General features: G+C 40.2%; 2 protein-coding genes and 1 pseudogene across 2 annotated transcripts; all 3 read left to right on the top strand.

Moving 5' to 3' along the window:
* Nucleotides 1–652: 652 nt before the first annotated feature.
* On the top strand, nucleotides 653–12,467 carry LOC116678723 (uncharacterized). Its single transcript, XM_032508471.1, has 5 exons — nucleotides 653–890; nucleotides 1,127–1,246; nucleotides 1,785–1,853; nucleotides 1,945–2,049; nucleotides 12,307–12,467. The coding sequence occupies exons 1-5, from the start codon at nucleotides 740–742 to the stop codon at nucleotides 12,465–12,467; spliced, it is 606 nt and encodes a 201-aa protein (XP_032364362.1). The 5' UTR covers nucleotides 653–739.
* LOC116678724 (CD209 antigen-like protein E) lies at nucleotides 7,207–10,430 on the top strand. Its single transcript, XM_032508472.1, has 7 exons — nucleotides 7,207–7,788; nucleotides 8,033–8,143; nucleotides 8,947–9,015; nucleotides 9,106–9,168; nucleotides 9,439–9,581; nucleotides 9,932–10,044; nucleotides 10,305–10,430. Exons 1-7 carry the CDS (start codon nucleotides 7,638–7,640, stop codon nucleotides 10,423–10,425), a joined length of 771 nt encoding a protein of 256 aa, XP_032364363.1. The 5' UTR covers nucleotides 7,207–7,637; the 3' UTR covers nucleotides 10,426–10,430.
* Nucleotides 12,468–15,479: 3,012 nt separating the features above from the next.
* Nucleotides 15,480–17,503, top strand: LOC116678727 (CD209 antigen-like protein E; annotated as a pseudogene).
* Nucleotides 17,504–23,951: the final 6,448 nt, after the last annotated feature.

Here is a 23,951-nt window from a genome sequence, read left to right as displayed (position 1 = left end):
CCATTGGTAAAATGTACTCAAGCAGTAGTAAACAAACATATATACTCATTTGATTACAGCAAATCCATCGGCAAAAGAGGCTACAGAACATGGACAACACAATATTTTTAAAGTACATTTATATCTGTATTTATGTCAAAACCTGGAGACTTTTAAACATCAATATGTAATGTATTGATGTGCATTCATGTCAAAATGACACGTAAACATCTTTTCCTTTTCTATTTTGCCTGGAAACGATTCCAACACGCTAGCGTGTCACGTGAAAGATCGGCGTCGGCAGTGTGAGAGGTCAAACCTGTAAACATGGGAGCCGAAATAAAAAGGGACACGCCGCGCAGCTGACACACTCACGCCGTCTGTGGCCCGCCTTAAACACGTTGTCATAATCGATGACAAAAAATGGGTGTTCTCTCTGGTAGCTTCTACAAAACAGAACAAGACAGCCGTCTGTTCACATCACAGTTCATGTGGATGTGAGGATGGAAAAAAGAGCTAAAAATATACTTTTATAAAGTTTTTCTAAAGGGTTTCATAATTACACTTCCAAAAAAAGTGAATGTCTAAATGTATTGAAATTTTGAGATTAAAGGGAGATTATATCTAGCAGTAACATATTTGGTCACGTGCATCTGATTGGTTGAGTGCTGCTGCCACTTCCTGTGTTAAAGGCGTGAGCAACTTAAAGACAGACAGTGAGACGGAGAAGACGTTCAGTTCAGTTTTTCAGTTGGTCAAGATGTCTGCAGACGCTGTCGCTGCTCCACGTTTGAGCCTGAATGTGAGATATAACAGAAACGTCCAAGAGACCAGCGGAGAGGAAGAGGAGAGTCAGGTGGAGATCTTAGAGGAGGAAGAGCATCACGCTGATCTCGGGCCACAAAGAGCCGGTAAGTCTGAAATGAGGATTGTTGTAAAGAGGAAGTTCATCTCAGTTAATGTAATTTTATTAAAACTAGATATTGAGTGTTAAATCACCTTGAATCAATCAATCCACCATTGGTCACCTTTAACTCTGGGTCATTATCAGGTGTCCTGATGCTGTAATCTGGTGCCTCGTGAGTCATTATTCTTATTGTTATAATCTTACTTTAAACATAATAAATGCTGTTCTGGATTTATTTAGTCTCCGTAGGACCACACACTCAAAACAAGCCTGCAGCCAACAACAGAAGGCGTCTCAAAGCTGCTGCAGTGACTCTGGGAGGGTTTTATCTTCTGATATTGGCTGCACTCTTCATTCGCTGTGAGTATTTATGTTTTAATACAAACTGTCATATCTTAAAGGAGACATGTCATAAAAACACACTTTTCCAGTTCTTATCTACATTTGGGCATCTGGAGGTCTACCAACCCACCAACTGGGAAATAAGACTATTCAACAAGCTATTCACATCTGACTCCTCCTCCTCTGTCCCAGTCAGGCTCATTAGAATATACTTCCCCTTTCTGAGGATCTCCGCCCACGGCTTCACAACCACCGTCTGCATAGTGGCGCCATATTTTTGAATGAGCCAATCAGAGCACTGGGCTTTTACAGGAGGAGTCTTAAAGAGACAGCGCTAAAACAGAGGATGTGTTGGTTCTATGATCTCTAGATCAATAAAGGCCTTATCTATTACAACTATCAAACAGTCTTTAGATTGAAGCAGAATGATTTGGTGTGTTGGTCTTTTTCTTATCTTGTTGTGGTTTATAACATATTAATTCAGTCTATTTACTCTTCTTTCATTCTCATTTTCAAATTTCTTTCATTTAAATAGTCTCCTCGTCTTATATTTCAGGCACTGTGCTGCAGATCAGGTACGACCAACTGAGCAACAACTACAGTCAGTTACAAGGGAAGGTTTCAGGTAAGAAAGGTTTCAGATCACCTTCACCCTGTCTGTTAGGCATTACTAATCTCATGATGTCTTCCTTGTTTCTATTGCTGTTTTTTTCCAGTGATATCAGTCAACAACAGTCAGTTACAGAGCAGCTACGAAACACTGAGTCTAAATAACACTCAGTTACAGGATGAAGTAAAGCAGCTGAAGGACAGAATTGAAGGTAAAAAGTTAAAAACCAGTGAACTCCTGTATTATACACATTACCATTATACGGATGGACTGTGCCTTTAGTTTTGATGGTAACTGTTTAATGCTGGTGAACTTTATAGCTGATGATGTAATATATTCAGAGACCGTCGCCTGAGATATGAAACCTGAGAAAAACTATTTACTAATCGTACTGTTCTCGCTGATGTGTAGCAACTCCAACTAAACAGTGAGCTAAACTCTTCATGAACACGACAAAATTCTGAAACGTCTTTAAAGATCACTTGATTAGATCACTTGGTTTGATTTGAGATCCCAGCCCTGTTTCATTGTGTGTGCTTTTCCCCAGATGTTTCAGTCACGTTGGAAAAGCAGCAGCTGCGGACCAGTAATAACCAGCTGCAGACCAGTAATAACCAGCTGCAGACCAGTTATAACCAGCTGCAGACCAGTAATAACCAGCTGCAGACCAGTTATAACAACCTGAACAACAGTTTCTGCCAAGAGGCAAAGAACCAGGCACACGGTGAGACATGTTAAAAAGGAACAAGTCTTATAGGCAGAGTCAAACAGAATCTTCTTAATTTCTCAGCAGTGATCCGGGAAAATCTGTGGAATTTAGCAGACAGTTTTTTCTGATAGCAATAAAATGCATTGACTTCATTTCTATGTTTTTCCCGCTTTTTTAAATCCCCAGTTCTGTGTGGCCCTGGTAATAAGTGTTATGTATTTGTCGTTGTCTTATTTGATTTGTCTCTAAAAATACAGAATGGAGCAGATTTCGGTGCAGTTGCTACTACAAATCTACTGAAAGGAAAAACTGGACGGAGAGCAGGAGAGACTGTGAGAGCAGAGGAGCCGACCTGGTGGTAATAACCAGCGGAGAAGAAAATGTGAGTGTCTGTTATGTCGGGTGACGTCACTTCAAAATATTAAAAACAACTCAAAATCCTTCGACTTTTTTTCTAAAAATATTTTGACTTTTTTTTCCTCATAAATATTCAACTTTCTTTCCTCAAAATCATCCGTCTACAAACTAAAAAGCAACCCTGCAGTTTTCAACCTAAAACGAGTGCAGCAGTGTTTCCAAATGTAAATATTTTAGGGGAACTTTTTCTAAAATTTAGATTTTTTTCCTCGCCTTTTTTTCTCAAAATATGCTATTTTTTTCCTCAAAATATTCAACTTTTTTAAATGCTCAGGGGATCTTTTTAAGGGCTGAAATTTTTCTAAAATTCAGATTATTTTTAATGTTTTCTCTCAAAATATTTTGATTTTTTTCCAAAAATATTTAGACTTTTTTCTCTCAAAATATTTTTTGAATGCATAGGAGATCTAAGGGCTGATTTTGTTCTGAAATTCACAGCAAGTGACATACTGTACATGTCACTTGTCGGTTATTGGCTGGAACGCGTGGTGTGGTGGTGCAGGTTGGCACAGATTATTTTTGTTGATGTTTGTGGAGCCTGGACTGTCTGACACCATGTTTTTTTAAATATTTTAATTAAGGCTTTTTTGCTAAATTTTTAGCATTTCATCAGTGAGCTGAATAAACCTGAAGGTTCCTGGATCGGTCTGCAGTCAGTGCCAAAAAAAGATTGGTCAGCGGAATGGAAATGGGTGGACGAATCAACACTATCATACACGTGATACATTTTATTATATTTTTGTTTTTAACCATCATGTTGTCCTTGGGGCAAATTTGACCCGTTTTCAGTTTCAGTCGAAAAGCTTTGGAAAAACACCAAAACCAAAAACCTAGCACCGACAACATTTCAAAAGCGACAAAAATGTCGGAAAAAGTGATAATAATGTTGAAAAAAGTGACCAAAATGGTTTTTTTTTCCATGGCTGACGGGCAGACGACACAAGGGTTGATTACCATATCTGAGGGTCATTGTATAATAGTATTTAGTTGGATAAAATGGATGAAAATGTTGGAACACAAGAATTATTGAGACTATAATTAAAGGAATGGATGTTGATGATAATCCCAGACTGGAATATGTCAACTTTTACTCAATACTATTTCAACAACACTTCCATTTGTTTTCAAATGCTATAAAATTGAATAAGACGCCTCAAAATTAATGAAAGTAGAGATTTGTACTTGGCAATTGTGGTATCAATCATGTTATTTTGGGGATTTAAAAAGAACATTGATATAGGACAACATGAGGGCAACATGAGGGATAAAAGACATAAGACACTAGATAGAAACCAGTCCTTGGAGTGTCAGTCCTGGATTATTTTCACGAGTTTCCAACAACAATAACGGCATTGTCATAACAATAATCTCTTTTGTTGTGTGGCTTTTAACCATAATGACATGATAATGACATCATAATGACATCATAATGACATCATATTGACATGTGCTTGTTCTACAGGAAGTGGCTGAGAGACGTGACTGTAAACCCCGGGGACGTGAAGGGGGCCACAGTGTACATGGATCAGGATGGAAAATGGAAACATTTCAATAGCGGATCTAAAAGATGGATTTGTGAGAAACACATTTATTAGGTCTGATAATATGCAACTGTTATGTAATGGGATTGAATCATAAAAAGGACATTTCTTCTTCTCTTATCTGGCTTCAGTCTGCATGTGGGGCACACAACGTTGGCTTCATTGATAATTTTAATCTTTTTTGGGATCAATATTCTATTTTTATTAGAGATGGCAATCCTCCTAACAGGCTAGGCTCGCATGTGCTAGCCGCTAACGTCCAAGTGATTGACTACACACACACACACACACACACACACACACACACACACACACACACACACACACACACACACACACACACACACACACCCTGGAATCCCTTTTTCCATATCTGGCATCAGCTCAGGGCACTGTTTTCAGCACTAGCCCTCAAGTGGGTTGCCTCTTACTTAGCCGATAGGACTTTCTCTGTTAACAATGGGAGCTTCTACTCCTCCACAGCACCTATTTCTTGTGGCGTACCCCAGGGCTCCATTTTAGGGCCTACTTTGTTTGCTCTGTATATGCTTTCTTTGGGCCATATATTCCGCCAACATGTTTCCTTCCAGTGTTATGCCGATGATCCGAGGGATTCCAACTCTGTTACATCCATTCTTAACTGTCTCCAGGATGTGAAATGCTGGATGTCCCAAAACTACCTACAACTGAATAACTTAAAAACAGAGGTGATTCCTGTTGGTACCCCAAACACCACAGCAAGCATAGCTAGCCACCTGGGTCCGTTGTCTCTTAACCTTCATGTCCATGCCAGAAATCTTGGTGTCATCTTTAATTCATCGATTCATTTTGAGAAACAGATCAATTCAGTGGTGAAAAGTTGCTTTTTTCAACTCAGGAATATTGCTAAACTGAAAACCATCCTCTCTTCTTCTGATATGAAGACTGTCACTATTGCATTAATCTCCTCCAGGCTTGATTATTACTCCCTGTACCTGGGTGTTGGTTCTGACTGGCACAATAAAAAGAGAAAGCATCACACCAATTACAGCTTCCCTGCATTGGTTACGTATTAAACACAGTATGGATTTTAAAATTATTTTATTGTTTTTTAAAGCCATTTTAAAGCCACGCAGTATATTTCAGTGTATCTCCTCAGCCCCTACTCCAATTCCAGGCCTTTTAGATGTCTTTTCCACCAAGGCAGTTCTGGTGCTGGTTCGGAGTCAGGGCCAAATATGGAACCGGTTCTTTGCTTTTCCACACAATAAACCTGGTTCTGGGCCAAGAACACGGGTTCCAACTCAGCACCAACTCAGCGCTGGTCTAGAGATAAGAACCGGTTACGTCAGGTGCTGGGAGCGGGCTTTTACTCGGGAAAATTGGGACCACCCCGGTCAAACTGGGACGTCTGTTCACCCTAACGGTGTTTTGCTTGACGCTACTAATGTTGCCATCGCAAGCTAACAAAAGTTTATAATAAACGTTAAATCATAATCTCCCGCTTTGTCTCAGATGTTATTGATAGTTTTACATCTCAGGACATATTTGTTCTCAATGGCCTGTGGTTGCTCTTAGAGGTTTTTAGCATTTTAACCCTTGTGTTGTCTTCCCATCGACCAGAATTGACCTGGTTTGGGTTCCATGTTTATAAAGCATGAAGCATCCTGTACATTATTCCCCATTTCTGTCTTATTACGTCTTCTTATACCAAATTGATTTCAACTTATAACCATTACTCGTTTTACACTTGTTTGTATGTGTGGTTACTGCACCTCATTTCCATGAGATGATGCCAAATCTTTGGGTAACTTTAGTCAATATTCTAGTATTAGTAAATAGTTAAGATTAAAGGGACATATGTATATGTATAATCACAGATTTTGACCCGAGTAGACTATGAAAGTAATGCTTAGTAGTTATTTTTGGGGAAATTTAGTTGAAAGAAAGTTATATTTCTGATATAAAAACCTCGAAAAAATGGGCCAAATTTGACCCAAGGACAACACAAGGATTAAGAACATATTGTACTGCATTTTCTTGCTATTTTACTTTTATTTGTGTTATTTTATGACTCCATTTGCTTCAATTTGTAGAGTACTTTGTTTGTTTTAAAGGTGCTACATAAATAAACTTAACTTGACTAATCCAGTGGTACTTGTTGCCCTTTCTTAGAAAACTACATGAAGGCAAACATAAGACAATGAACTGTACTGTGTTACTCTAAAATGAAACATGTGCAAGTACAAAAAGGCCAAAGTATTGCAGTATAACAAGAAACATACGTACATCACAAGGGTCAACTTTGCCTTTGTTAACCCTCATGTTGTTCTCGGGTCAAATTTGACCCATTTTTAGTTTTTTCTTCACAAAAAAGGGCCTTTGAAATAAGCTGAAAATGTCGACATTTGAAATATCAAATAGCTTTGGAAAAAACATCAAAAAAAGAACCCACAACATTGAAAAAGTGACAAAAATGTCAGAAAAACCGACAGTGTGCCAGCACCCTGAGGTCAACGTTAACAGCAAAACTCTACAACTCTCGATTCAAAGTGAAGTTGCAGCATTGTTGCATTTTCATTTGGTTTGCGTTCACAGTGCATGTTGTAACTAGTAACTAAAGTAACTAAAGCTGTCAGATGAATGTAGTTATTCTTTATTCCTTCCAGCTGAACTAAGGTAATTCTCACAGACCCTTGTTGCGTTAGTAAGGAAGATGATCTATCATCTCTGTTTTATTTCACTCAAACATTGAAATTCACACCTATACTTCACTTCCTCTAACAGGAAGAACAGAAATAAGTCTGTGATCCAATAACAGTTCCTGTGTCAGAGAGGAGTGACTACAACTATACACAGATATGTTTATGACGTCAAAAATACAGTCCGGAAGAATCAGCTTTACTATAAGATACTTTTATAAAGTTTATCTAAAGGGTTTCATAATTCCAATAGCCAAAAGCCTGAATGCCCAAATGTGAGTCATATGTCTTGTTAAGTGGGACTTTTTTTCCAAGAGTAACACATGTATTAGGACGTGCATCTATCTGATTGGTTCGTGCTGCTGCCACTTCCTGTGTTAAAGGCGTGAGCAACTTAAAGACAGACAGTGAGACGGAGAAGACGTTCAGTTCAGTTTTTCAGTCGGTCAAGATGTCTGCAGACGCTGTCGCTGCTCCACGTTTGAGCCTGAATGTGAGATATAACAGAAACGTCCAAGAGACCAGCGGAGAGGAAGAGGAGAGTCAGGTGGAGATCTTAGAGGAGGAAGAGCATCACGCTGATCTCGGGCCACAAAGAGCCGGTAAGTCTGAAATGATGATTGGTGGAAAGAGGAAGTTCATCTCAGTTTATGTAACTTCATTAAAACTAGATATTGAGTGTTAATTCACCTTTAATCAATCAATCCACCATTGGTCCCCATTAACTCTGGGTCATTATCAGGTGTCCTGGTGCTGTAATCTGGTGCCTCGTGAGTCATTATTCTTATTGTTATTATCTTACTTCCAACATAATAATCCTGTTGTGGATGTGTTTTGTCTCCGTAGGACCACACACTCAAAACAAGCCTGCAGCCAACAACAGAAGGCGTCTCAAAGCTGCTGCAGTGACTCTGGGAGGGTTTTTTCTTCTGATATTGGCTGCACTCTTCATTCGCTGTGAGTATTTATGTTTTAATACAAACTGTCATATCTTAAAGGAGACATGTCATAAAAACATACTTTTCCAGTTCTTATCTACATTTGGGCATCTGGAGTGCTACCAACCCCCAACTGGGAAATAAGACTATTCAACAAGCTATTCACATCTGACTCCTCCTCCTCTGTCCCAGTCAGGCTCATTAGAATATACTTCCCCTTTCTGAGGATCTCCGCCCACGGCTCCACAACCACCGTCTGCATAGTGGAGCCATATTTTTTAAATGAGCCAATCAGAGCAGACTGGGTTTTTACAGGAGGAGTCTTAAAGAGACAGCCACTAAAACAGAGGATGTGTTGGTTCTATGATCTCCACATCAATAAAGGCCTTATCTAATATCTTTTATTTAAACCCCAACCGGCCCGTCAGACACCGCCTACCAAGAGCCTGGGTCTGGGTCTGGGTCTGACCGAGGTTTCTGCCTAAAAGGAAGTTTTTCCTCGCCACTGTGGCCCTGTTGCTTACTCTGGAGGAAACTACTAGACCTGTTGGGTCCTTGTAAATTCTGGAGTGTGGTCTATCTGTAAAGTGTCACGAGATAACTCTTGTTATGAATTGATACTATAAATAAAATTGAAAATTGAATCTATTAAAACTATCAAACAGTCTTTAGTTTAAAGCAGAATGATTTGGTGTGTTTGGTCTGGTTCTTATTTACTCTTTCATAGTTTCAAATTCTCATTTTACATTATTATTTACCTTTCTTTATGTAACTGTTGTTATTTATGTCCTAAATAAAGTCTCACCTTATCTTATATTTCAGGCACTGTGCTGCAGATCAGATACGACCAACTGAGCAACAACTACACTCAGCTACAGGGGAAAGTTTCAGGTAAGAAAGGTTTCAGATCACCTTCACCCTGTCTGTTAGGCACAACTAATCTCATGTCTTCCTTGTTTCTATTGCTGTTTTTTTCCCCAGAGATATCAGTCAACTACAGTCAGTTACAGGATGAAGTAAAGCAGCTGAAGAACAGAATTAAAGGTAAAAAGTTAAAAACCAGTAAACTCCTGTATTATACACATTTACATCATACGGATGGACTGTGTCTTTAGTTTTGATGGTATCTGTTTCATGCTGGTGAACTTTATCGCTGATGACGTAATAATTTCAGAGACAGTCACCTGAGATATGAAACCTGAGAGAAACTATTTACTAATTATTAACAGAATAAACATGAAAGAAACGTGGCGGAGACAATAAAGATCGTCAGCTGTTAATTATAACTATTAACACGTCTTATCTGTCTTTAAGAGACGTGTTGTCCTGATGGATGGAAGAGATCTGGACGCAGTTGTTACTTTAAATCTAAAGAGAAAAAGTATTGGTTTGACAGCAGAGTTGACTGTAAGCAGAGAGGAGCAGATCTGGTCGTCATTAACAACGACGAGGAACAGGTGAGTGTGTTTGTTTCTGAGTGAGTGATCTCAGAGAAAAAGACATTTAATGGAAATATGTAAATATGAAGAGAAAGGAAAATGTTAGTGTTAATGTTGCTGTGTTGATCTCTAACGGTGAACTTCCTCATGTTCTCTGTTTCTCTGCTGATTCTAAATGTCTTTCTTCTCTTTCCTCCGTTACTAATGTGTGGTTCCTGTCCTGCGGTTGGGTCCAGTCCTCAGTGTGGGGGGGACCGAGGATCCCTCTTGTGTTTGTTGTGGCTGATGAAGTCACAAGATGACTTTACTACAACAGAAATGCTGAACTGGGAACAGAGAAATGATTGTTGTCTCTCGTCCACTTCTAGAAGTTTGTCTCTGAGCTGAGTAACGGTGGAGAGTCCTGGACTGGTCTACGGTATGTAGCGAGACAAGAAGGATGGAGATGGGAATGGTTGGATGGATCACCGCTGACAGAAACGTGAGACATTTTAAAGGTTTAAAGTCACTGTTTATTGGAAGATGCTGATTTTATGTCACAGAGAGAGAGAGAGAGGTTTCATTCTTTCATTAGCAGCTGTTTCAGGTTACATTGATTTACAAAGCTTATTCTTAAACGAGTTATTGAAATAATGTGAATATTAACAGATAATATAAATATTTAAAGTGAAATTAAACAGTTTCTTTCAAATGAACAACAATCAGGCTGTTTGATAAAAGAACATTTTATTTGTCTGACAGGTTCTGGGGACCAGGACTACCTCACTCTGGTTCCTATGCCGCATGCTGCAATCAACAAGGAAAATGGACACAGAGTTATTCTGATACTAAGACCTGGATCTGTGAGAAAAAGATCAAGTGAACTCTCTGATGTTGCTAAGTAACCTGGATTCCAGAGACATTGTTCCTCGCCCTTCATAGTGCCCAATCTGGTTAGAAGTCATGTGTCCTGACTCTGTAGTCCTACAGGATTATTAGAATAAAAGATAAGAACTACATGGATTAGCAGCTGGTCTCTACCTTGGTTTATGTAGATTATAATGTTTGGAGTCAGTTAGTTAGAAGTTGTTCCTGTTTCCTTTGATGAACCTGCAGTCAGCTGTTAATCTCCAGCTGCCAGTGAGAAGCTTCACCAGGAGAGTGAAACATTGAGATTAATGTTACGCCTCTGGAGCCTGTGTAATGTGTGTCTGTCCAACGTCAGCACGAGGGACCACACTGTACTGCAAGTTTTACTCTTTGTATTTGTATCTTATTCTATGTTAACCTGTTTTTATATTTTAAACCTCTTTCATGAACGTCTTTAATTGCTCTTTAATGTTTGATGTGAGGCTTTTTGAATTGTCTTGTTGCTGAAATGTGTTCTAGAAATAAAGTTGCCTTGCCCTCCAACCTGCAGCCTGTCAGTCTGTCTGCAGGGCATAGAGAACGTCTGTGTCAGAGGAAGTGGAACGTTAACCGTGCTATACGGACAAGTTTCTGCTGGTGATTATATTATCTTGCAATAAACGTCTGTGTGGAGTTTTGAAAAGTTTAGCCACACTCGCGACCACATATCTGTGACTCGCTGTGACTTGAAGCTGCAGAGGTGACGTAGTTTGCTCCGTCTGCACCGCAGCTCTGTGTCAAGTCAATTTATTTAAAGAGCACATTTAAAACCGACCTAGGCTAAACAACATGCTGGATAAAAGTTATATTATGTTATAAAAACAAAGGAAGATACAAATGTCCCTAAATTAAAGCCTACACCAAAGAATAAAAATGTGTTTTAAGACAAGACCCAAAGATCCCGGCAGTAGAGGAGGACCTGATATGAATGGGACGATTCACCTAACACGGAAGACAGCAGAGACGGGGGAGAAGCGGCGGGACTTTGGAGACTGGAAGGTACGCAAGAAGCTCAGTGACAAAGTTCTTCGGCCGGGGAGGCACCGAGCTCCGGCGATCCTTTACATCAGACTCAGCCGGCGTTTAGCTTCAAAGTTTGCAGAGAGTCCTTCAAGAGGATCAGTCACTTGACCACGCACGATTCGGCGCAACCGAGAGACTGTAGCCTGTGCGGGAAACGCTTGGAGCACACGGCAAGCCTGAAGCTCCACGAGCGCGTCCACCTGGACACGGTGTTCTGCTGCAGCGTATGCGGCCTGAGCTTTGCTGCACAGTGGTTACATTAAAGATAAAGAGGAGAAGACTTGGTATTGGCAAACCCGTTGTCACTCCAGACATGTAAAATACGTTAGACGTTTGGACAGTGGCTGTCGGTGTCTCATCAGACAAAAAAGGTTCCCTTCATCGTGTGTGTAGAACGTACCGGGGAGAGCAGCATCTAGATGGGGTTAAGTTAGTAGTATGTAAGGGGGAAATTCCCAATAGGGGGGTTGGTCAGGGGGGCGGATGGGTCAAACAGATGACTTTCACCCAGGAGAAATACAGGGGTCTTCATTCTGTGTTAACATTAAGCTGAAACTTTATCAACACAACCCTTGACTAGCAGGACGTTTCCTTTATACCACTCAGCAAGGAAACCCTGTCAGTGGAGACATGAAGAGAGACACTTGGACTAAAGACATATTCAGTTTTGGAAAGTCAGACTAATGACACCTCATACAAGCTTTGGCTCATTTTCAACAAAACAAAGACTTTGGTTTTGAGTCCTGAATATTTGTCTTTAGTTTAAAGTAGAAGTATTTGGTGTTTTTGGTCTTTTTTTAACTTTGTTATGGTTTTCATATTCATCTTTCAGTCACTTTGCTGCAGACCAGATACGACCAACTGAGCAACAACTACACTCAGTTACAGGATGAAGTAAAGCAGCTGAAGGACAGAACTAAAAGTAAAAAGTTAAAAACCAGTGAACTCCTGTATTATACACATTTACAGGATGTGGTTCTTGTTCCCACTTGATGCTTCAGTTAAGAAGTCAGTGATCCTCTATTTACTACTTACAACACCTTAACATTCAGTACAGGCCAAAAGTTTGGAACCACCTTCTCATTCAATGTGTTTTCTTTATTTTCATGGCCATTTGCATTGTGGATTATTAGTGAAGGCATCAAAACTATGAATGAACACATGTGGAATTATGTACTTAACGAAAAAGGGTGAAATAACTTAAAAAATGTCTTATATTCTAGTTTCTACAAAGTACCCCCCCCCCTTTCTTTTTGATAGTAATGCAAACCCTTGGTGTTCTCTCAATGAGCTTCATGAGGTAGTCCCTGAAATGGTTTCCCTTCACAAGTGGGCCTTGTCAGGGTTAATTAGTGTAATTCCTTGCCTTATAAATGGAGTTGGGACAATCAGTTGCGTTTTGCAGAAGTCGGGTTGATACACAGCCAACTGCCTATTTGACGACTGGAAGAATTCATATTATGGCAAGAACCAATCAGCTAAGTAAAGAGAAACAAGTGGCCATCATTACTTTAGGAAATCACGGTCAGTCGGTCCGGAAAATTGCGAAACTTTGAATGTGTCCCCAAGTGCAGACGCAAAAACCAGCAAGCGCTACAACAAAACTGGCTCACATGAGGACCGCCCCAGGAAAGGAAGACCAAGAGTCCCCTCTGCTGCTGAGGATAAGTTCATCTGAGTCACCAGCCTCTGAAATTGCAAGTTAACAGCAGCTCGGATTAGAGACCAGATGATACCACACAGAGTTCTAGCAGCAGACACATCTCTAAAACAACTGTTAAGAGGAGACCGAATCAGGCCTTCATGGTCCAATAGCACCTAGGAATCCACGGCTAAGGAGAGGAAACAAGCAGAAGAGATCTGTTTGGGCCCAGAAACACAATGGACATTAGACCAGTGGAAGTCTGGGCTTTGGTCTGATGAGTCCAATTTTGAGATCTTTGGTTGCAACCGCTTTGTGCTACGGAGAAAAGGTGACCGGATGGATTCTAAATGCCTGGTTCCCACAGTGAAGCATGGAGGAGGAGGTGTGACGGTGTGGGGGGGCTTTGCTGGTGACACTGTTAGGGATTAATTCAAAATTGAAGGCATACTGAATCAGCATCCTGCAGCGGCATGCCATCCCATCTGGTTTGCGTTTAATTGGACCATCATTTATTTTTCAACAGGACAATGACCCCAAACACACCTCCAGGCTGTGTAAGGGCTATTGGACCAAGAAGCAGAGTGATGGAGTGCTGCGTCTCCACAGTCACTGGACCTGAACCAATCTAGATGGTTTGGGGTGAGGTGGACCGCAGAGTTAAGGCAAAAGGGCCGACAAGTTCTGAGCATTCTGGGAACTCCTTCAAGACTGTTGGAAAACCATTTCAGGTGACGACCTCTTGAATATAAAACATGTTTTCAGTTATTTCCACTTTTTTGTTAAGTACATAATTCCGCATGTGTTCATTTATAGTTTTGATGCCTTCAGTGATAATCTACAATGTAAATAGTCATGAAAACAAAGGAAATGCATTGAATGAGAAGGTTGTTCCAAACTTTTGGCCTGTACTGTTTATGCATTCATAAATCAAATTAAACTGAATGTATTATTACATGTTAAAATCCAAATATATTTCAAAAGTAAATCAGATGAAGTAAGATCCATCCCAGAAAAACAGGTGCTGCATGAAATGATTTACAAAAGAAAATACTTAAGATTGACAGGAAAGTTTTGTTTTCTCTGACTCACGGAAAGATTCAGTTGTTACAAAAAAAAAAGTGTTTAAACCGCTGCAGACGTCACATAGATAACAGCTACTGGCTGGTTCAGTGAGCTGTTATCATACGGAATATCTTGTAGAAACCACTTCCACCTTCCACCGATTAAAGGAAACCAGATATCAATCAGTCTTCAATGGTTAGTTGCATTGACACTTGGGTTACACTATTAAAAAGTGATCAAATCCAAAGTGCATAAACTGGCAGAGTGTCAATGGGTACAAGTCTTCAGTTGCATAATGTTGACCAAACCTGAACTACAACACAGTTGCCCTGCATGGATATTGTAATTAATATTGTCAACAACAACAAAATATTGCCAGCAGACTTCAAAGTATATTGTAATCTGTTTTTTTACAGACATGTTCAACATCAGCATTCTGTCTCTAAAGGCCGTCGGATGAGAACAACTTTTAGGCCGGCTTCACACTGCCTGCGTGGCGTGTCAGTGGCGAGGCGGCTGCGTGGATTTTTCTGTCTTTTCACACCAGAAACATGTCTGACGTGGATCTGCTGCTGCTAGACTCGTCTGCAAACATGTTGCACAATGTTTCCCACTGGTAAAATGTACTCAAGCAGTAGTAAACAAACATATATACTCATTTGATTACAGCAAATCCATCGGCAAAAGAGGCTACAGAACATGGACAACACAATATTTTTAAAGTACATTTATATCTGTATTTATGTCAAAACCTGGAGACTTTTAAACATCAATATGTAATGTATTGATGTGCATTCATGTCAAAATGACACGTAAACATCTTTTCCTTTTCTATTTTGCCTGGAAACGATTCCAACACGCTAGCGTGTCACGTGAAAGATCGGCGTCGGCAGTGTGAGAGGTCAAACCTGTAAACATGGGAGCCGAAATAAAAAGGGACACGCCGCGCAGCTGACACACTCACGCCGTCTGTGGCCCGCCTTAAACACGTTGTCATAATCGATGACAAAAAATGGCCGTTCTCTCTGGTAGCTTCTACAAAACAGAACAAGACAGCCGTCTGTTCACATCACAGTTCATGTGGATGTGAGGATGGAAAAAAGAGCTAAAAATATACTTTTATAAAGTTTTTCTAAAGGGTTTCATAATTACACTTCCAAAAAAAGTGAATGTCTAAATGTATTGAAATTTTGAGATTAAAGGGAGATTATATCTAGCAGTAACATATTTGGTCACGTGCATCTGATTGGTTGAGTGCTGCTGCCACTTCCTGTGTTAAAGGCGTGAGCAACTTAAAGACAGACAGTGAGACGGAGAAGACGTTCAGTTTTTCAGTTGGTCAAGATGTCTGCAGACGCTGTCGCTGCTCCACGTTTGAGCCTGAATGTGAGATATAACAGAAACGTCCAAGAGACCAGCGGAGAGGAAGAGGAGAGTCAGGTGGAGATCTTAGAGGAGGAAGAGCAATATGTTAATCTCGGGCCACAAAGAGCCGGTAAGTCTGAAATGATGATTGGTGGAAAGAGGAAGTTCATCTCAGTTTATGTAACTTCATTAAAACTAGATATTGAGTGTTAATTCACCTTTAATCAATCAATCCACCATTGGTCACCTTTAACTCTGGGTCATTATCAGTTGTCCTGGTAATGTAATCTGGTGCCCTGTAAGTCATTATTCTTATGTTATTATCTTACTTCTAACATAATAACTCCTGTTGTGGATGTATTTTGTCTCCGTAGGACCACACACTCAAAACAAGCCTGCAGCCAACAACAGAAGGCGTCTCAAAGCTGCTGCAGTGACTCTGGGAGGGTTTTATCTTCTGATATTGGCTGCACTCTTCATTCGCTGTGAGTATTTATGTTTTAATACAAACTGTCATATCTTAAAGGAGACATGTCATAAAAACATACTTTTCCAGTTCTTATCTACATTTGGGCATCTGGAGTGCTACCAACCCACCAACTGGGAAATAAGACTATTCAACAAGCTATTCACATCTGACTCCTCCTCCTCTGTCCCAGTCAGGCTCATTAGAATATACTTCCCCTTTCTGAGGATCTCCGCCCACGGCTTCACAACCACCGTCTGCATAGTGGCGCCATATTTTTTGAATGAGCCAATCAGAGCAGGCTGGACTTTTACAGGAGGAGTCTTAAAGAGACAGTTTAAAACAGAGGATGTGTTGGTTCTATGATCTCTAGATCAATAAAGGCCTTATCTATTACAACTATCAAACAGTCTTTAGATTGAAGCAGAATGATTTGGTGTTGTTGGTCTTTTTCTTATCTTGTTGTGGTTTATAACATATTAATTCAGTCTATTTACTCTTTCATAGTTTCAAATTCTCATTTTACCTCGTCTTATATTTCAGGCACTGTGCTGCAGACCAGGTACGACCAACTGAGCAACAACTACAGTCAGTTACAAGGGAAGGTTTCAGGTAAGAAAGGTTTCAGATCACCTTCACCCTGTCTGTTGGGCATTACTAATCTCATGATGTCTTCCTTGTTTCTATTGCTGTTTTTTTCCAGTGATATCAGTCAACAACAGTCAGTTACAGAGCAGCTACGAAACACTGAGTCTAAATAACACTCAGTTACAGGATGAAGTAAAGCAGCTGAAGGACAGAATTAAAGGTAAAAAGTTAAAAACCAGTAAACTCCTGTATTATACACATTTACATCATACGGATGGACTGTGCCTTTAGTTTTGATGGTATCTGTTTAATGCTGGTGAACTTTATCGCTGATGACGTAATAATTTCAGAGACCGTCGCCTGAGATATGAAACCTGAGAGAAACTATTTACTAATTATTAACAGAAAAAACATGAAAGAGAAACGTGGCCGAGACAATAAAGATCGTCAGTCGTTAATTGTAACTATTAACACGTCTTATTCCCTCGACATTTGTCAAGAGATGTATTGTCCTGATGGATGGACAGGATCTGGACGCAGTTGTTACTTTAAATCTGAAGAGGAGATGAATTGCTTTTACATCAGATGTAAGATTCTGGATTCTGGAATCTTGTTGCCATTAAGAACGAAGAGGAACAGGTGAGTGTGTTTGTTTCTGAGTGAGTGATCTCAGAGAAAAAGACATTTAATGGAAATATGTAAATATGAAGAGAAAGTAAAATGTTAGTGTTAATGTTGCTGTGTTGAGCTCTAAGGGTGAAATGATTGTTGTCTCTCGTCCACTTCTAGAGGTTTGTCTCTGAGCTGAGTAACGGAGGAGAGTCCTGGATTGGTCTACGGTTTGATGTAAGGACAAAAATAGGATGGGAATGGGGGGACGGATCGCCGCTGACAGAAACATGAGACATTTTAAAAGTTTTTGTTTTCATCACAATTCCGTCAAAGTCACAGAGAGAGAGAGAGAGAGAGAGAGAGAGAGAGAGAGAGAGAGAGAGAGAGAGAGGAGAGGAGAGAGAGGGAGAGAGAGAGAGATAGAGAGAGAGAGAGAGAGAGAGAGAGAGAGATGAGAGAGAGAGAGAGATGAACAAGGTTTCATTCTTTCATTAGCAGCTGTTACAGGTTACACTGATTTACAAAGCTTAATCTTAAAGGAGTTATTGAAATAATGTGATTATTAACATATAATAAAAACAAAGGTAGTGTTGGGATCAGCTTTGTTAAATCAGACCAATTCTCTAACATGGCTCAGCTGTTTATTCTGTGTTGCTAAGTAACCTGGATTCCAGAGATCTGGTTCCTCTCCCTTCATAGAGCCCAATCTGGTTAGAAGTCATGTGTCCTGACTCTGTAGTCCTACAGGATTATTACAATAAAAGATAAGAACTACATGGATTAGCAGCTGGTCTCTACCTTGGTTTATGTAGTTGATTATAACGTTTGGAGTCAGTTAGTTAGAAGTTGTTCCTTAGAAATACACCCCCCCCCCCAACTCCATCTCCCTCCCAGACCTGTCCCCACAACCAATTAAATCATCATTATTATTATTATTATTATTATTTTAACGCTGCGCTGTAACCTTAACATAACTATGGTGTTTGTATCTTTTTGTTATTTGAGCCTGTTTTCCTTCCATGAAAGTCTTTAATTGCTCTTTAATGTTTGATGTGAAGCTTTTTGAATTGTCTTGTTGCTGAAATGTGTTCTAGAAATAAAGTTGCCTTGCCCTCCAACCTGCAGCCTGTCAGTCTGTCTGCAGGGCATAGAGGACGTCTGTCTCACAGGAAGTGGGACGTTAGACCTGAAGCTGCAGAGGTGACGTAGTTTGCTCCGTCTGCACCGCAGCTCTGTGTATTCAGCTCTGAGTGTCGGAGCCTCGCTCTCTGTCAAACATGCAGAGAAGGAGGAGAAACTCGTGCTTACGTACTGGCTCTAAAGAACCTAAGGTTGGCACCGATTAGCATCTGATTATAATTAACTGATTGATTCTCACTTATCTTTCTGTTCTTTTTAAAATAACATAATAACATGATTGATCCCAACGCTCTTTGCCAAGTACAAATCTCTACTTTCATTAATTTTGGGTCTTATTCTATTTTATAGCATTGTAAAACAAGTTGAAGTGTTTTTGAAATAGTATTGAGTAAAAGTTGACATATTCCAGTCTGTGATTATCATCAACATCCATTCCTTTAATTTTAGTCTCAATAATTCCTAATTTCTGCTTTTCTAACTCAAACATTAGGTATAAACTCCTAGAAATGAGGTTTATTGACCATAAATTCCAAAAATAACTGTAAAGCTAAATCTTATAAGTTAGTGTTACGTAGTGTTGAAAACGTCAAAAAAGTGACAAACATTTTTAAAAAAGCGTCAAAAGTGTTGAAAAATGGGACAAAAACGTAATAAAAAGCATCAACAAAAGTGTTGATTTTTAAAATTGACGGGAAGACAACACAAGGGTTATGACACTCTTGTCACCTGCCTCTCGTTACCTTGTTACCTCGTTACCTCGTTACCTCGTTACCTTGTTACCTCGTGTATTTAATGTCTGGACCTTTGCCCATTTTTTGCCCCTTTGGATTTGGTTTTTTGGGGACTTTGTGCTGCATCCTGTCTCGTTGTGGACTACGTTTGTGGTTAATAAAGCCTTTAGAAGCTCCCTCCTGCCTGCTCCTACTCTGCTCCTGGGTCCTCCTTCCTCGCGCCTTGTAACGGAGACTTCAGTGCCACTTAAAAGGTAAAAGGTCATATTTGTAACTGAGAAGAGGAACACAACGTAAGAATGAAATGATCAGTAATTCCAAAAAGCCACTTCAAACATGCGTCATGTTTGACTGATCTCCGTCTCCGTAGGACCACTCACTCCAAACCCTCCTTCAGCTGTCAGAAGGTGTCCTTAAACCCAAAGCGGTGGTTCTGGGAGTGCTGTATCTTCTGATATTGAGCAGGATCTACACGCGCTGTGAGGATTTGCTCTTTAATTTGTAACAAGCCCGGCTGTATTATGGGTTTTACACATCTCAGGGAGAATAGATCACTCTTTAAAAGTTTGTGATGTCTGTCAAAAATGCAAATTAAATACTTTCAATTTCTTTCAAAAAGTAGAAAGATGTTAACAATGCACATAACCTCTTTAAAGGAATCACCCTGCAGCCAGTAGATGCATTTAGACCGGCTTAGAAATGTACTAAATTGTAATTTCCCCACTGGGGAACCATAAACAGTATAAATAAATTAAAAAGAGAATTAAAAATGAAAGCAGGATTCTCAGTAAATCCGTCTGCTTCGCTTGAACAAATCTACCATCCTTACACACTTTTTTACTTTCATTTAATCACGTCTACATGACACCAAGCTGCTTCAAAACACACACATACACCTCTACACACACCAGACTGGTTGGTTATAACTTTAAAAAAAAGCTTTTTACTTCATGCACGTCTGTCAGTGTTGTTTATGAGCACTTATGGAAATAACCTGAACAGTTAACAGGGTCCCACTCCTGTGGCTCTTTTCATCAGACAAAGATGAACATTAAATGACTTTATTTACACACTAGCCAGGATAAAGTTAGCGGACAAATCCACAAGCTGTTTAATAATCTTAAACACTAACTCTAAAGAGAGCCGCCTGACATGATTCACCACACAAACTAACGATGTAAATCACCGGGAAACTCTTCTCGTCATGTGTGCACTCTCTGCAGCGCCTCTAAAATCCTGGTTTAGGCTCCCCCCCCCCCCCCATTTGCCCGCCTTCCAGCCAGGCCCACTATAATGTGATTGGTCGTCTTCCGGAAGTCCTCCGAAGGGGACGTCTCCGAGCACGGAGCTGATTAACCATGTACTGAAGTCCATCTAATTGACCGTAGTCAAATCCAGGAAATTCAAAGAGGAAACTGAGACCCAATCAGATCTCAGCGTTCAGAGCTGGGCGGAGCTAACACCCCCCCGGAAGAGCTTGCGCCACATGTGGACTGAGTCCTGCAGCGGCCTGGGTTCAAAGCCGACCTGTTGCCCTTTGCTGCGTGTCACCCCCCATCTCTCTCCCCCCTTTCATGTCCATCCACTGTCTCTGTAATAAAGGCAAAAAAAAATAAATAATAATCTTTAAAAATAGTACTTATAAAACTTTTCTTTCCCTTGTTAAAGCGTCCATATGCTGCTCATTTTCAGGTTATACCAGAAATGGTTTAATTTTCCAAAAACACCATATTTTCGATGTCTCCCACATTGCTACAGATCCTGTTTTCAACCTTTCAGGCCTTTTGACCCGAAACAAGAAGACGGGAAATCTTAAAAGTGGAGCTTTTAAAATATGCTTTTAAACGGAAGATTGACTCGGGTACATTCCCAAAAAGCCCCGTGGTTGCATTTCAACGAGAGTTACGCTTTAGGACGCGCCAGACGTCCCCCACCTCGCACTTTGTGTGTGTTGACGTTCTAAACCCCGCTCGATTGGTCGATTGGAGGAACGTCCTCCGAGGCAGGGCTGGGCAAGTCATCGAAATTTAATCGAGATTATGATTTCACCTCCCGAAGATCACAAAAACAGAATAACGGATGATTAAACTCATTAAATCTTGCAAGGAAACTAAAATAATAGTTCAAATGGGAAAAGTATTAAGGCAAATGTCACTTGTTTGTTGTTGTTTCTTTTACTGATTTTTACTGATTTTTTACGGATTTATGTAACTTTTTCCACTGTTTAAGTTCAATATTTGCAACATCGTTCCAGAAGTCAACAAGTAATCGTGTTAACTTGTTGTGATATTGACCCAAATAATCGTGTTAATGTTTTTCCATAATCAAGCAGCGCTACTCCGAGGTAGAACCAACAATGAAAATATATAATACATATATATAATCACACACTCGACAGCCATTTTGTAATTCAGAAAACCTGCGGGAGAGAAAGAAGGTACCTACCTGGTCAGGTGTGTGGAGGATTGTGTGAGTCTTCTTGTGTGTTTGTGTTGTTGTATTTTCAGAAATGTGATTAGAAAGTGTAACAACATCGTCTGTTTGGTGGATTCAGCTTCAGGATTGACTGCTTTTGTGTTTTTTTTTCAGTTTTATTAAGTCATCTGACATGTTTCCTGTATTACTGATGCGTTTCATTCTGTTTTCTTTTCTCATGTGCTTTCGTTGTGTTTTCTGAAATGCTTTTTTTTAGTTTTTTGGTGTGAGTTGAGCCAAAAGCTGAATGTTTTACGTGCGTTTATATGTAGAGAAATGTGTGTAATTCAGAAAGAAACCGCGAGACAGAAAGAAGGTACCTACCTGGTCAGGTGTGTGGATCAATCTGCGAGTCTTTGTGTTGTTGTTGTATTTGTTTCTGAAAATGTGCTTAAAAGGTGTTTTTAGATCGTCTGTTGGGGTGAATGAGGTTGGTGTTTTCTCATGTTTCATCATTGTGTTTTCTGGATTGTTGCTTTCTTTGTGGTTTTGTTGTGATTTCTGTCCTGTTATCTGAAATGATGCTCTGTTTTCTGTATTATGTTACTGTATACTACCATCAACACTAGCCCTCCTGTTGTCCTCCTTTAAAAAAATGTCTATATCTGAAATATGAGTTTCTTTTTAACCAAATTACCATAAAAAATGGATTGGATTCCTTCCAACACTCTTTATAAACACAACTGGTCACTTTCACTCCTCTGATCTTAACTATTAGTCAAAATAATTCATAATTTCTACTTTTTTAACTCCAATATTTAGGTATAATTCTATATAAATGAGGTTCATTGACCATGAATTCTAAAAAGTAGTAAAACTAGTAAGGTGGTGGTAGTGGAAACTAAAAAAAAAAGTCTTAAAAAAGGACAAAAATGTCAAATTTGACTCGGCAGGACAACACAAGGGCTCGGAGTGTCAGGATTTAGATCCCAAATTAAACTCTTTTAGAGACGAGCTGAAAGATGAATGTTTTTTGTAATTCAGAAAACCTGCGAGAGAGAAAGAAGGTACCTACCTGGTCAGGTGTGTGGAGGATTGTGTGAGTCTTCTTGTGTGTTTGTGTTGTTGATTAGAAAGTGTAATTAAATCATCTGTTTGGTTGATTTAGCTTCAGGATTTTATGGTTTATGTTATTTGAAATGTTGTAGCTGATCAGTTTTGTTCTGTTTTATTTTATTCCTGTTATATTGTTGTGTTATGTTGTTGTCAGATATACTTTCCTCTTGTATTTATACAACCTATGTTCTCATGTATATGCCATTTTTTATGTATTTCCTCACATTGTCAAGCACACGTCCAATATGAATAAAACTGCAACGAGTACCAGGCGGTGGTAGATAAAAGGCCTCTGTCTCTTCAAGACGTGATCAGGGGGACGCTTGGCTCTCGGTGACACTTACCTGAATGAATAAAGGTTAAAACCAGATGAGCGCTGACTGTCAGGGGGGGGGGGGGGGGCAGCCACATTAGTTCAGCCTAAGCAGATAAAACGAAGACATAAAGCCGGGTTCAGGCCCCCGGGTGTGTGCTCTCTGCTCGGGTGAGAGCAGGATGTAAAGGCCGTGTAAAGGGAAGTAAGGTCAGAGTTAGAGAGGTGTTGCCTGGTGAAATGGGGTGATATTTCGGCTGATTATTACCATGACAACACTTGCTACCGTTTGAATTGCAAAGAGAAGCGTGTGTTACTCATTTCGCAGCTTCAGATAGCATCCAGATCGCAGATAGCTCGCTTCCTGTTTTTAGACTTTTCAGCAGCGTTTTTTCACGCTATCGCTCTTTTATCAGCAAGTGGAAAAACACACACTTGAGTGACGACATGCGACAGTGTCGACACTTCTGACCCGGTACCGGTTTAAGAAACCAACAGGACTCACCACTGGGCCCGGCTCTCCGCGATCACCTCTGGCTCCTCGGATCCCCGGGCCTCCCTGTTAGAGACACAAAAAACACGTTAACGTTACACAATCAGCACAATAAAATCCACACTGTCTCAATACTGTGTGTGTGTGTTTGTGTGCGTGTGTGCCTGTATGTGTCTGTGTGTGGTGTGTGTGTGTTTCTCTGTGTGTGTGCGTGGTGTGGGTTACTCTGTGTGTGTGCGTGTATGTGTTTGTCTGTGTTTGTGCGTGTGTGCTTGTATGTGTCTGTGGGGTGGTGTGTGTGTGTGTGTGTGTATGTGTGTATCTGTGTTTCTATGTGTGTGTGCAAGTATGTGTGTGTGTGCGTGTCTATGTGTGTCTGTGTGTGTGCATGCTTGTGTGTGTTTCTCTGTGTGCGTGCGTGAATGTGTCTGTGTGTCGGTGTGTCTGTCTGTGTGTGCGTGTATGTGTGTCGTTGTGTGTGCATGTGACTGTGTGTCTGTGTGTGTAAGTCTGCATGTGTCTGTGTTGTTG

This window comes from Etheostoma spectabile, unplaced genomic scaffold, assembly GCF_008692095.1.
Source record: "Etheostoma spectabile isolate EspeVRDwgs_2016 unplaced genomic scaffold, UIUC_Espe_1.0 scaffold00007889, whole genome shotgun sequence".
Lineage (NCBI taxonomy): Eukaryota > Metazoa > Chordata > Actinopteri > Perciformes > Percidae > Etheostoma > Etheostoma spectabile.
Note: the sequence above shows the minus strand (reverse complement) of the source record. Positions and strands in the feature narration are given on the sequence as shown.

Excerpts from the sequence above, each read along its gene's own strand:
- LOC116678723 (XM_032508471.1), top strand. The coding sequence starts at position 740 with ATGTCTGCAGACGCTGTCGCTGCTCCACGTTTGAGCCTGAATGTGAGA. Across the intron at positions 891-1,126 it reads TCTCGGGCCACAAAGAGCCG|TCTCCGTAGGACCACACACT; the intron begins GTAAGTCTGAAA and ends GGATTTATTTAG. Across the intron at positions 2,050-12,306 it reads GCTGAAGGACAGAATTGAAG|TCACTTTGCTGCAGACCAGA; the intron begins GTAAAAAGTTAA and ends TTCATCTTTCAG.
- LOC116678724 (XM_032508472.1), top strand. The coding sequence starts at position 7,638 with ATGTCTGCAGACGCTGTCGCTGCTCCACGTTTGAGCCTGAATGTGAGA. Across the intron at positions 9,582-9,931 it reads TTAACAACGACGAGGAACAG|AAGTTTGTCTCTGAGCTGAG; the intron begins GTGAGTGTGTTT and ends GTCCACTTCTAG. Across the intron at positions 10,045-10,304 it reads GGATCACCGCTGACAGAAAC|GTTCTGGGGACCAGGACTAC; the intron begins GTGAGACATTTT and ends TTTGTCTGACAG.